The sequence below is a fragment of the Typopeltis vanoorti genome, chromosome 13 (assembly GCF_054136105.1).
Source record: "Typopeltis vanoorti isolate ZY-2024b chromosome 13, IOZ_Tvanoo_1.0, whole genome shotgun sequence".
Taxonomy (NCBI): Eukaryota; Metazoa; Arthropoda; class Arachnida; order Uropygi; family Thelyphonidae; genus Typopeltis; species Typopeltis vanoorti.
In genome coordinates, this window is record NC_143561.1 from 32,383,289 (window position 1) to 32,397,219 (window position 13,931).

Genomic DNA, 13,931 nt, shown 5'->3' on the forward strand with positions numbered 1-13,931 from the left:
TGAAAACACTGCTTCCTCAATCCAAGTTCATATCTAAGCCTTCATTCTCAAGGAAGTGCATCAATTGAGAACATCAAGAATCAGGCATATTGCAATTGGCTTGCATTTAAAAAAAAAACCATCTTCCTTTCTGCTTATACCAAACCTAGAAATAGTTGTAATCAAGCTATCAGCAGATCTAATACTGAATTTGAAAAAGCTACATACAGGAAACCTGCATCATATCCAAATAACAGTAATACTTTCTGGTTTCTTGCCAAAGATATTTACCACAACTTTTCTCTGACTGTGTATGTGCAAAAATACAGTGTCTGTCAAAAAATGTATACACACTTTAACAGATGTCATCTATGGACTTTTTTCGAAATTGAATCGAATTACAGTAGCAATGTGTAGTATGATGTGCTCTCAAAAGATGTCATTACTCACATGAATACTAGCATCAACATGTGACCAGTAGGATAGTCAAATAAAATGGCTGAGGCACAATTGTCATTCGAGGAACGCAAGACCATTTTAAAGTAGTATTTCAAATTTGAAAATGTTGTTGAAGTTCAATGACAATGGAGGCATGAGTTTGCAACACAGCCTCCAACACACCTGACAATTGCACATATTCGTGATAAGTTTGAGACCAATGGTACCATGTGTGATGTGCAGAAAGAAGCAACAAGTGCTGTGCGAGATCCAGGAGTCCTCGCATAGCAACAAGTCCTGCTTCCTCGGCTATGGTGTTGAAACAGTTTACACACTTGCCACAGAAGTCTACCACATATATGCAATGCAAGCATATGGTGCATTCTTAAAGCAGCTAAATGGAAAGTTTACATCCCAAGATTATTACATGCAATGAATGAGGACAATCCTGATCAAAGTATGCAATATTGTGAGTGGTTTCAACACACGGTAGATGAGGATGAGGAGCTTGTGAGGAAGATGGTTTGGTCTGATGAAGCACAATTTAAGCTTGATGGAACAGCGAACTGGCATAATTGTGTTTACTGGTCTCCAGAAAATCTGGGCATTTATGTGGACAAAGCAGTCAATTTACTGGGATTAAATGTCTGGTGTGGATTATCATCTAGGGTTTAATAGGACCATTCTTCTTTGAAGATACTGTTACTGGTCAAGTGTACCTAGACATTCTATGCACATCCATTTTACCTGCCATTCATGCACTTTATGGGAATGATCAATTTCTCTTCCAACAAGATGGCACACCACCACTGAGACATGAGAGCCTACCTGGATAAGAGTTTGCAAGGACAATGGATAGGACAAAGAGGTGCAGTTGAGTCCCCCCTCCCATACTCTCCTCATTTAACTCCCTTGGAATCTAAAGGATGTAGTGTATCATAGAAAACCAGCTACACTGGTGGCCTTTGGAAAGAAATTGAAATGGCATGAATAGCAAATCCCACTGGACACTTTGGCCAACATTGCCCAAGCAGTAGTTTGCCATAATAATAAGTGTCTGGACGCTAATGGTAACCACCTTGACCACCTTGTGTAATTGTAAGTCAAAGGTAACTTGTATTCATCTCTTGATGTCTGTATAAATTTAGTATTACAATTTTTATACAGGTTATTCTTTTGCTGAAGTGTGTATAATACATTTTTATATAATACCATCTATAATACATTATGCACTTTTGACAGCTTTGTACACAACATTCAATGTCTTCTTTGATTTTTCATTAGAAAGAAATCAGAAGAATCTTGTCCAAGCTAGATACCAAAGCATTTATTGGTTTTGACAGTATTTCTGTTATTTTTTCTGAAGGTTTAGTATTTCAGAGATGATTACCATTCTACACAACGTTTTATTCTCCTGCTGTACTGGTCTCTATCCTACAGTTTGGAAATTAGCCGACGTCCAACCCATTCCTAAAAAAAGGCAACAAATCCTTACCATTGAATTACAATTACTTTCTCTCAACTCAATAGTTTTCTAAAGTACTGGAGAAAACATTAACACAACTTGCATGCAACCAAAACCCTTTAAGAAACAATCATTAGTATGGATTCTTCCACTGTAATCAACAAGAGATTTTTCTTGCTTATGTTATACACTTTTGACAGGTGTTGATCTTTTGATATCCTACTGTCATCTCTAAGGCATTTGAATAGATTTGGAAATAAGCATATTCATTAAGTTTTCATCATATTGGCTCTCATCTGCAAATGGGTTGCAAGCTGTCTGGATATACATTATGTGTTTTATCGATGGAACTTCACAAATGGTGAAGTTCCACAAGGCTCTGTTCTTTCATCTGCTCTCTGCCTTTTATATATATCAATGACTTTCTCCAAATGACTGAAAATTCAAACCAGTTTAGCTGTTAATAGTACACTATACTCCTCTTTCTAATGTGGCAAAGCCTCACATGACACAAATAACCAAAATTCCTAAAGATAATTTGTACTATCTTAAATTTTGATGTAACCATTCTTTAACAAGGTTCTTACAGCACCATAAATTTTAATGTTAGTAAAACCCAAACCAACTTATTTCTAGCAAAAAGAAAACCATTTCTTTCAGTTATATTGACAACACCCAAATCTCCAGACAAGAAGATTTCTTTATTGGAATTACTCTGATCTCAAATCTCTCATACCATAAATATATTACAAATACAACCTTCTCAGGATAAAAAAAATTTACTGTTTCTCTTCACTGGAGACATCGCTTTACCTCTGAGCTAAAAAAATATTTGAAACTTATCTCTCTCTCTCTCTCTTTTTTAAATATACAGTTTAAAATATTTTACATTTAATGGATTAATATATTGCATATATATTACTTGGTTTTTCAATGGCAGAGCAAAACTGGAACTTGTTTTTACTTTTGAGGAAAGTTCAAGTATGGCATTACTTTAAGCATTATAGCATATGTTAAACTGTGTAATGTTCTGCAATATTGGAATGGATAAATCAAATTAAATAACAACAATGAATAAATAAACTGATTTATCTTCTTTCACTGAGGATATTACACATAATCTGAAACTAATATGAATTTGTTATTACATTGTATTCAGTATTGTCTAATATATTTACACAATAAATATTTAGAAATATTTTATTAGCAAAAACTAACAGCAGTTTATAAAAATGGTCAGAGGAACTGGAAAACATTAGAAGTATTTGGAAGTTTGGACAGTTCCACAGATTGTAAATTATTTCAGTTCCAAATGATAGTGCAGTCTTTCCACCTAGAAATATATATATATATATATAAGTAAATACAGCAATTTGGAAAAATGTATAATGTTTAAAACATTTTCAAGAACTAATTAATAATTGCTTTAAAATTGTAATTCTAGTTTTATTTTATGTTTTTATTACTGAGAAATAATAGTCTGCATGGTTATCCTAGTGGCTTTGCACTTCGCAACCACATGCTTGGGGAAGGAGTGTCCCAGGTTCGATTCCCATCGAAGACGTGAGGAACTTGAGGACCTTCCCCAGGCATAGCTAAGTTAGCTGGTCTTGGGCGTGGGCTGTAGGGTTTTTCCACCAGTTTATCTGGCGTTTTTCATCCCACAAGCAGGCAAACTGGCCCCGTGAACAAAAGCTTCTACAGCCAAAAATATATCCCCCCCCCAGCGGCAGACTAGACGACAGGTCAGTTGGGAGTGGTACTAACAAGAAGTCGCATCTAAGTAACACGTGGACCCTGCATAGGAAGTGGGAATAACGCGTAGTGAAAGAAGAAGATTAATGAGAAGTAATAATAAAACAAACTGGAAATAACTAGTTTGTTTAAATTATTCTATTCAAATTTGAGAACCAGGTGGTCACAAATTTGAATTTAACAACACCACTAAACCATAATACAAAAAAACACAATTTTGCATGGGCATTGTAACTGCTTATTATTATTATTATGATTCAGGCCTCCATGTTAGGGGCTCACCCCTAGAAAACACAAAGTCTATCATACCACTCCTTGAACTCACTGATGGTTCATGCTCTAACCACTCTATCAGGCAATGAATTCCATGGTTCAACCACACTCCATGCAAAGAAACCACTCCTCACCCTCTTGCTCACAGCTTCCTTTTGTAACTTCCAGGGATGGCTCCTTGTCCCCACTCCTTCTCCCTGTTCCACCAAGCAAAAGAACTCCTCAGTGTCAAACCTGTAACTACCTCTCAACAGTTTAAAAGTCTCAATCACATCACCTCTCCTCTCCTCCTTCTATCTACCAAACTCTGCAGTCCACATTCCCTCAACTTGTCTTGATAACTAACATTGTATGGTCGTAATACCATCTTTGTTATCAGCCACTGCACTCTTTTCACCGTTAATTTATCGCCTTCAGATCCTGGGGACCAAATTTGAGAACAATAGTCCAAGCGTGGTCTGATCAGGGTTTTATACAATGGAATGACAACTCTTTTATCTCTGCAGGTCAGTATTGCAGCAATCCTCTGGGTTAACTTCACCACCTTTGCAATATGTTCCCTGAATTTCGTGTTTCTATCAACCATCACCCCCTAGATCCCTTGCCTTTCCTACTTCCTCCAGTACAGTTTACAGAGTATGCAGCCTCCCATTGATGTATCCCAAATTTCAAGAATTGACATTTTGCTGTATTAAACTCACAACCCCATTCATTTGCCCATACATTCAGTTATTCAAATTCTCATGCAGGGCTACCACATCTGCACTATTACTAATAACCCTTCCCAGCTTCGCATCAACTGCAAGCAACTGAATATTCCTTTCCCCAATCCACTGACAATGTCATTGATATAAAGGTTAAACAATACAGGTCCCAGTACTGAGCCTTGTGGGACCCCCACTTGTAACCTTCTTCCTTCTTGATATTGCCCCCCCCCCATACACAACTCTCTGATACCTATTAGATAGCCAATCCTGAATCCTAATCTGACATCTAAATCCATGTGCTGCAACTTGAATATCAGCTTATCATGTTGTACCCCGTCAAATGGCTTTGTGAAATAAAAAGAAAAGCAAAGTATGCCTTTCCCCCATCAACTACTCTTGTCACTTTATTATAAAAGGCAATTATATTACTAAAGCAAGAGCACTCCTTAACAAATCGATGGTGACTCTTAGAGATAACATTATCCTCATCTTCCGAATGCTGTACATGGTCCCCTCACTAATTTCTTTAAGATCTTGACTACCAACAAAAAACAAACTGGTCTAGAATTTGACACTCCAGTATGCTACCACTGGAAGGAGGGTAAGATTATGAATCTTACCCTCCTTCTACTCCTTGGGTACCTTTCCCTTGGCCAAGCTTTCACTGAAAAGCCCAGGTCAACCGAGCTGTCAGTTCAGCACATTTTCTCAAAACCCATGCCAAAATTCCATCCAGTCCCATTGCTTTATTGACATCCAGAGTACTCAGTACTTGAAACACAATCTCCTCTTGCACTTCTGAAGTGTTGCAAAAAGTAGCAGTGTGTAAAGAGGGCTCCCATTTGAGATAACTTTTTTGAAATAATTAACAGTATATAAGTTCGATTCCCGTCGTGATGGGAGGAATCTTTATATGGACTTTTTCAATTGAAGGTGAGTTAGCCGATCTCATATGGAGGTAGCAGGGTTTATTCTCCCAGAAACTTGGGTTTTTCATCCCACATACAGGACAATTGGCCCTTCAGAACACACGCAATTTACAGACAAAAAATACTTGCTGTGGTGGTGGTTGTGGGCGATAGATGCCGTTGGTGTAGATACTTGGCAGTAGAAGTTCGGGATAGTAGTGGAGATGGAGAGTTGTACAGTGGGTGTCCTCACGCGATGAGTCTTCGGACTCCTTGGACGTGTCACGAATAATAATAATAATAAGTTTGTGTGTGTGCATGAGTAAGAGTTGCTATAAAAGTTGTGCGTCTGCAGTGTTATTAGTGTGTGGGATTTTTTGTTTAAGTTTATTTATAAATTCTTTAAAATTACAACTCAGTATAGTAACCGGCAAAGGAAAGATGGTGGCAGCTTTGTCCATGCAAGAATTCAATTTCGATTTCATTCGTTTTTCATGAAATGCGATGTGTGCTATATGTACTCATTTGATTATATAGATAGAGTGTGAATATTTAAGGTAAATGGAAGGAGGGTATGTGTGAAGTGTGAGTGGAATGAGGGCTTGATGAGTACTAATCTGATAGAAAAGGACAGTGTAAAAGATCAGTGAAAAAAAGGTTAAAAAAGTTTTGAAAAAGAGAACGAGTGATCAGAGAACCTTAACAATTGATGGTAAGAAAGACAAAAGCGATGTGAATATGACAGAAGTTACAAAACAAAGTGCAGTTAAAGATAAGGTTGTGGCATTGACTGTGAACAAGTGTGTATTACACAAGGTTTGAAAATTCAAAAGAATGAATGAGAGCGAAAGTGTGTTGCAAGGTTCGAAAGTTTGAAAGAATGAATGACAGTGGAAATCTGATGTAAGATTCTAAAGATCAGTTGGTTAAGTTGAGGCAAGAGTTGAAATAGATGCAGAATGAAATTAAGAGAATTTGAGATATGTATGGAAGAGTGAAAATGATGAAAAGAAATAATGTTGGTATAAAAGAGGTAATGAAAGATGAGTGGTGTTATATGGTGATTCAATTATTAAAGGTGTACTGAATGAGAGGATGCATAAAGTATATTTTACTGGAGGTAGAATGAGTCGAGTTAGATATGAGAAGTAAGTGAGCAAAAGAACTGGTACGAAATCACTTGACTGCAAACAAACAAAGAATGTCAGATTGGATATTAGGACATTGTTGAGAAGGATAAAAGAGAATAGTGTGATAGGAAAGGTAGTAAGAATGTTGCCCAGGTATGACAGTGGTGAGATGAGGCAGAGTAAGATTATGAATGATACGTCAGCAGAAATGTGTGAGGAAAAAGGAGTGTAGTTTGTTAATGTGTGGAATGAGTTTGAAGGATAAAGTGAGCTGTACAGGAGCGATGGACTGCATTTGAGTGGTTTTGATGCGAGTCACTTGGAGAGACTGCTGCTGGAAGGTAGAGAAGTTAGTGTGGAGAATGAATCTGATCAAGTGGTAAGCAATATGGAGGAACGGAAGAGTAAGACAGGAGAAACTGAAGAGGTGGTTGTGAATGAAGAAGTGAGTGGCATGAGTATAGAGAATGAGAGAACAGGTGTGCAAGACAGACAGGGAAACAGAGAGGCTCAGGGTGGACAGAGGAACACAGCGTGAGAAAGGTATATGTTCCAATAGGATGTGAATGCATGCATAGACAAAAAAAAAAGGGAAGGGGATGACCTGGGATCAAGGGAAAACAGTTGTATCTGAAGAAGGTTCTAAGATGAATAAGGAGAAAAAGAAATGGATCAAGTTAAGCATTGAGAAGTCACATCAAATAAGTGGTGTCAGTGGTACAAGCTATAGATCCAGGAATAAGCTGCTGTGTTTGTATACAAAAGCTAGAAGTGCAAGAAACAAGGCAAATGAAATGGTTGCATTAATTGAGTCTGTTCACCCAAAAATTGTTGGAATAAGTGAGATATGGTTGGATGAGGATGACATCCTGACAGGAATAGAGATGGAAGAGAATGATGTGTTTCGTGAGGATAGAAAGGGTAAAAAAGGGAGGGGAAGTGCTATTAATTATAGAGAAAGAGATATGTCCATACAAAGTAGAGATGCATGAGGGACAGAGTGTTGAGGCAGAGTGTTCTGAGGCAGTATGGTGTGAGATAGAGGTGAATAGAATGAAATACTTGGTTGGATGTTGTTATAGATCTGGTAATGTGGATGGTAGTGACTATGAAATATATAATCAAATCAGCCAAGCAAATAAGAAAAAGATAATTATTATGAATGATTTTAAATATAGCAATATAGACTGGGATGATGAGATAGCAACTGGAAGTAAAGAACATGAGTTTGTTGAGTTTTTGAGGAACAACTACCTCAGACAGTATGTAACAGAGGGTACACAAGGATTGAGGGTCTTGGATTTGATCATCTCATCAGAGGATGTAATTATAAATGAGGTGTCAAATCACCATCCAGTTGGTGAGAGTGACCATGAAATGATTAGCTGGTGGTTGCCAGCAGTGTGAGGACCTCTGTGAGAAAAGGGTATATGTGGAACTACAAGGCTGGTGATTATGAAGAGCTCAGGATAAAGCTTGCAGGGGTAACATGGAATGAGGAGTTAGCTGGAAAGGGATCACTGCAGCTTGGGCGATATTCAAGAACTCTAGTAGAAGCAATGTCTAAATGTAATCCAAGAGTTAGAAGGCAAAATAAGGTAGGTGTGAAATATCGCATGCTTGATCTACTAATTAAGCATGCGATACAGAGGAAAAAAGGCATTATGGAAACAGCATAAGAGAAGTGGTAATAACCAATTCCATGAGGATTACAAAGACCAAGCAAGGAGGGTGATGTGTTTGGTAAGGGTAGCAAAAGTGAAGTATGACCAGCAGTTAGCTAATGAAGCCAAAAAGAATCCTAAGGAGCTCTTTTGATATGTAGCCAGCAAAAAAAAAAAAAAAGAATGATTATGGAAAGATGACATTGATTGGAGAAAATGGTATAAGGACAACTACAGTGGAAGATATAGCGAGATACTTAATGAGCAGTTCATAAAGGTCTTTGATTCTTGTGAATGTGACATCATGGAGAGATTGAGAGCAGTTAATGATGGGAAGGAGAGACTGACTGAAAGTGAGCAAGAGTATATGGGAAACTGAGCAAACTTGATGTTAATAAGGCTGTTGGACTTGATAATATATCACCACATATTCTGAAGGAATGTGCCAGAGAGATAACATCTGCCTTGACATTAATATGAGTCTTGCTTTGGGTTGAGTTCCAGAGGAGAGGAAGGAGGGCAAGACTGTGTCACTTCATAAGGGAAGTGATAGAACTCAAGCATCAAATTATAGTCATATCTGTGTGTCAGGTGTTGTGGTTAAGTTGTTAAAGAAGCTAGTGAGAGCTAGGATCCAGAATTGGGTTGACAACGATGATATTATCTTGATGGATGGCATGGATTTGCTAAAGGGAGGTTATGCTTTAGTAATCTACTTACTTATTACAATAAGGTGACAGCTTCCTTGGGCGAAGAGGGATACACAGTAGTATACTTAGATTTTGCAAAAGCTTTTGATAAATTACTGCATGATAAGTTGATAGTCAAACTAGAGTGGACTGGGGTTGGATATTAGATTACTGCATTGGATCAGAAACTGGCTATCTGATAGGTATCAGCATGTTGTTTATGGGGGAGCAATATCCAGAGGATATTGCTCCCGCATAAACAACTTGAAGAGGAAAGTCACTAGTGGTATGACTCAGAGGTCTGTTTTAGGCCTTTGCTGTTTAACCTGTATGTTAATGATATAGGCAAAGATTTGGATGGGAATATTCAGATGTTTGCAAATGGTGCAAAGCTGGGACAAAATATGAAGAGTAGAGAAGATGTTGTGACTTTACAAGAAGACTTAAATAAATTGAGTGAATGGGCACGGAAATGGGGATGTGAGTTCGATGTTGCGAAATGTAAGGTTCTAAAATTTTGGAAACAAAGATTGGATGTAGAATTTATGTTTAATGGGGATATATTGTTGGAGATTCAGGAAATAATAGATCTTGGGGGTGATCTGTGTCCTGCCTTCCATTGAAGGCAGCATTCATTTGTTTTCTCTACAGTGTGGGCACTTCCACTTGTCATGATCTGAAATTTAGGGGACACACTGCCAAAATTGTGAGGACAAACAAAGAATTCTGGGATGCGGAGGACACTAATTTGTAGAAGTAAGGAGATTCATGTTCAATTGTATAAGGGTTTGATTAGGTCCCACATAGAATTCTGTGCAGAGATTTGTTACCTGGTTTTCAAAAGGACGAAAAGATGTTGGAAAGGGTCCAAAGATGACTTACTAAGGTAGTTTCTGATCTCTGGAATATTGAATATGAGGAAAGGTTGAGAAGATGCAATTTACAGTCTAGTGTACAGGACGAAGAGGGGTGATATGATAGAGACCTACACGTTAGTAAGGGGTTATTAAAGGATCAATGTTGGAGAGGTTTTACAGCAAACGATGGGAGATCAGGGGAGAACCAGAGGACATCCCTGGAAGCTGTATAAGGAGGGAGTGAGAAGTAGGCTTTTTGCATGCAGAGTTGTGAATGATTGGATTGCCATGTCTGTGATTGTGGTGTCTGCAGAGAATTTGAGTGTTTTTAAGGGGTGGTGTGAGATGAACTGTGTGTATGACAAAAGCACCTCCTAGATGAGTTTTTGACTCCATGGGATCTTGGGATAATAATAATTAACCTCAAACCTATTCTATTCCTCTAGTATTAAAACCTACTTCTCCAGGATGAAATATCCCAATATAGTGCTCATCGAACAACTCCACTCTGTCATCTGCATCAGTCACTCTATTCCCATTTTTATCCAACAATGTCATTCTTCCACAATCATTTCTTTGGATCTCAGGGCCAATCTCTTCTCATATTCCAGTTATGACTTCCTTAGCATACTAGTGAATCCCCTGGCTTGAGTCTTATATTCTTCATGCATCTGCTTTTCATCCTTCTGCTTATATTTCTTCCATAACTTCTTTTTAGCCTGCAGTTCCTGTTTGATATTGTGTCATCCACTTTACACCAAATTGTGTCCTCTTCTTCATTTGTGGTATACAGCTTACTATTGCTGCTAATAAATATTCCTTCACAATTTTCCAGGCACTAATAATACCTCATCCTCCCAGTTCCTCCCTCCATGGAACTGCCCCAAGTTGATATCTAAGACTATTATAATCATCTACCTTATAATTCCATGCACATTCCTCTCTTTGATACTTTTGCATGTCTATTCATCTTCCAAAACCACATGGTCACTCTCTCCAAATTGGGATCAGAGATGCCATCTCAGTTATAATCAGCAGGTGATATGACCAAATCCAAAACTCTTGAGCCTCGTGTTCCTTCTACTACATGTTGCCTAAGACATTTGCATCCTTGAAGAATTCTAGAAATTCCATTCTCTTATTACCAAATGCAGTTTCCTCTTCCAAATTTATACTTCTGTTATTAAAATCTCCCATAACAATCATTCTTATTGCATTTGCCAAGCTCAACTGCCTAAACATCTCCTGTTCCTCACCACTATGCTCCCTGGCTTGTCGCAAAATCCCACTAAATATTCTGTCTTGCCTGCCGCTATGTCATACCATATGCTTTCAAAGCCATTAGTTCTACTTCCCTCCAAATCTTCCTCCACTCTGAGAGGACACAAGTCATCACTTATCATAAGCAGTACTTCACAGCCTGGTTTTCCCTTCCTATCCTCTTAAAAAATGCTGTATCCTTCTACTTCTATTCCTGTTAATATATCGTCTTCCATCAACTGAATCTCAGAGATCCCAATCATCTCTGGACAGGCTGATGCTATCAGCACCACCAATTCATCTCCACTGGATTCAGCATTACCTGATGTATATCCCACCTCTCCCAAGAACCTATTCACACAGGAGGCCACTCCTGCTACCATCCACCCTGTTAATTCTAATTTCCCTGCAATGACACACACACACCTCTACTTGTTCAGAGAACAGTAATCTTTCCAGATTCCTACGTCCTTCCTCATTCAAATTCAAGCGGTCTCTCACTTTCAAATGCCCTCCAAGCATCTCTTCTGACACAATCTGGCTATCATACTATTCACTATTAATGCTCTTCTCCTCAGCTTGTCATTATCATACCTGGGCAACAAACCCACTATCTTCCCTCTTTTAGTCTTCTTCTATACAACCTCTAGCATGAACTTCAGATCTCTTGTCAACTGATTCACACTGCCTCTCAAGTGATCCATGCCCACCATCACAATCATCTCATCCACCCTGCTTTGCCATAGCCACAGTTTCTATCATTCCTCCAGGTAAACACTCCTCAGGGCGAGCACACCATGGATCATCAAGTCTCCACACATCACACCTCTCACCACTCTGTTCCTTACTTGCTCCTGCATCCCTCACTCTCTCTTCTCTAACACTTTCTTCCATTGTTCCCTTACTTATCTGCTGTCCTAGCATTACTCTCTATCCCTTGTTCCAGCACTCCGTATCATTTTTCTCATTCCCTCCCTTCTACTGTTTTCATTCTCTTCTCTTCTATCATTCCCATAACTATCTCTCACTCATACTCTGATTTGCTTTGCATTCATTGCTTCCATTTTTTCACTCTTCTCAACTCATTCATTAGATGATGAAGGTTAGTGGAGTAGTGAGACGAAGAGTTGTAGAGTAGATGTCCTCCCTCGATGAGTCTTTCGACTCCCTAGAGGTGTGATATAATAATAATTTCCGAGACATTCTACCCCCCCCCTCCCAGTTCAGTGCATCTCTCTCTCTCTCTCTCTCTCTCTCTCTCTGCAAGCTACCCAACTCTTGCTTGTCATTTATCCTCCCAACTAAGATCACCTCCAAAAACTTCATGATTCAAACTTTCCACATTCCCCACTTTTAATTTTTCATTTACATTCTGCTCATCATCTTCAATCACACTACTCATCTCTCTAGGGCAGTATTCTCCTGCCTCTTACATCATGCTGCCAAGGTCTGTTATACTAATCTCCAACTCACAAAGTTCTTCCCATTTCCTACATATTCTGCATATATGCACTCCCCAATCTCTCATTTGCCACATATCCAACTGCTGGGATGCATACATGTCACAAGCACCGTATACCACAAAATCCCATAGTATGTTATGCAAAATGCAGTCCTTAAATGAGGGAAGGACTTGGTGACAAGCCATTAGTAAAATGAGGTGAAGCTGCTGCCATCATTCAAACTGCACAAGAAGAAGAACTATTTACTAAGAATTTACTATTTACTATCTACTACAGCTATACTAAAAATTTTATGTTTTTAAGTAGAATTTCCCCAACTGCAATTATTTTATATTGTGCTATTTAAAGTAGAAAACTCTAATAAAAATAACAAAAACTTATCTTTTTCTTCTCTGCTACCTCTGAACGTGTCTGACTCTGACCTTACCCTCTTAATAAGAATAAACCAGCAGCAAAACACAATATAAATAACATAAAAACTTCAATTGCAACACTACTAATGGATACTTATATCAAACTGAAAAAACTGTTGGGAGGGAGGGAATGTTGGAAAAAGCCACATTATATGCTGATTAAAACAGTTTTTTTTTAGCACAGCTCAAATCTACCACCACCTTTTACCAAGAGTAATTGGCATAAATGAGTTTCTATTTATATGGCAAGAGGATGACTGTTCTTAGCAAGTTTCTCTCTTGGTTAGAAAGTAAATAATACTTGCCAAGAAATTATATTCTTGTTTAATCCTTCAGCCAAGTAACAGCAAATAAAGTTTACAGAGGAATGAATAGCATAATGCACAGCAATATACATGTCTAAAATGAAACATGATTTGCATTATTAGATACTGACACAATTGATATGAAGTCTACAGCCTCCACCAAGGCTGCAGACTTCACAAGATACCCATGACTTGACTCAAGTATAAGCAAACTGTTTGCTTATGCTTGAGTCAAGGATTTTACCCACTAATTTCTTGGCAAGTATAAATTAATTAGGATGAGTGGTTCAAAGCAATGATTATGAAATATCTTATAGAATGGGATATATATGAGCATTGCAAAGCTTGTTGAATGAAAAGAGGAATGGAGGGCTTCATCATTAGTAAAAACTATTAATAGAATTCGAGGCTGCAGATTTCTCACCAGCACTAAAGTGCCCTAGAGTCTTGGGAATAATCTGGCATTGGTGGGAATCTGAAAAAAAAAAAAAAATGAAGTAATGCACTGTGTTTCAGGAAATCCAATTGCAAAAGGGTGGATAGTGAGATCCTTTGCATTTGCAATTTGGAAAGTAGGCTCTGTGTCTGATAAATAAAAATACCTTGGAAGTGTCTTGCTGTGGAC

General features: G+C 38.2%; 1 protein-coding gene across 7 annotated transcripts in view; it reads right to left on the bottom strand.

Annotated features, from left to right (window-relative positions):
- Window positions 1–2,953: 2,953 nt before the first annotated feature.
- LOC150100035 (putative ubiquitin carboxyl-terminal hydrolase MINDY-4) overlaps window positions 2,954–13,931 on the bottom strand; it is a 376,809-nt gene continuing 365,831 nt past the window's right edge. For all 7 annotated transcript variants that reach the window (XM_090402889.1, XM_090402887.1, XM_090402888.1 and 4 more), the window contains one exon: window positions 2,954–3,215. In XM_090402889.1, the coding sequence (XP_090259015.1) occupies window positions 3,185–3,215 (31 nt within the window). In that variant the 3' untranslated portion in view covers window positions 2,954–3,184. The remainder of the gene's footprint in view (window positions 3,216–13,931) is intronic.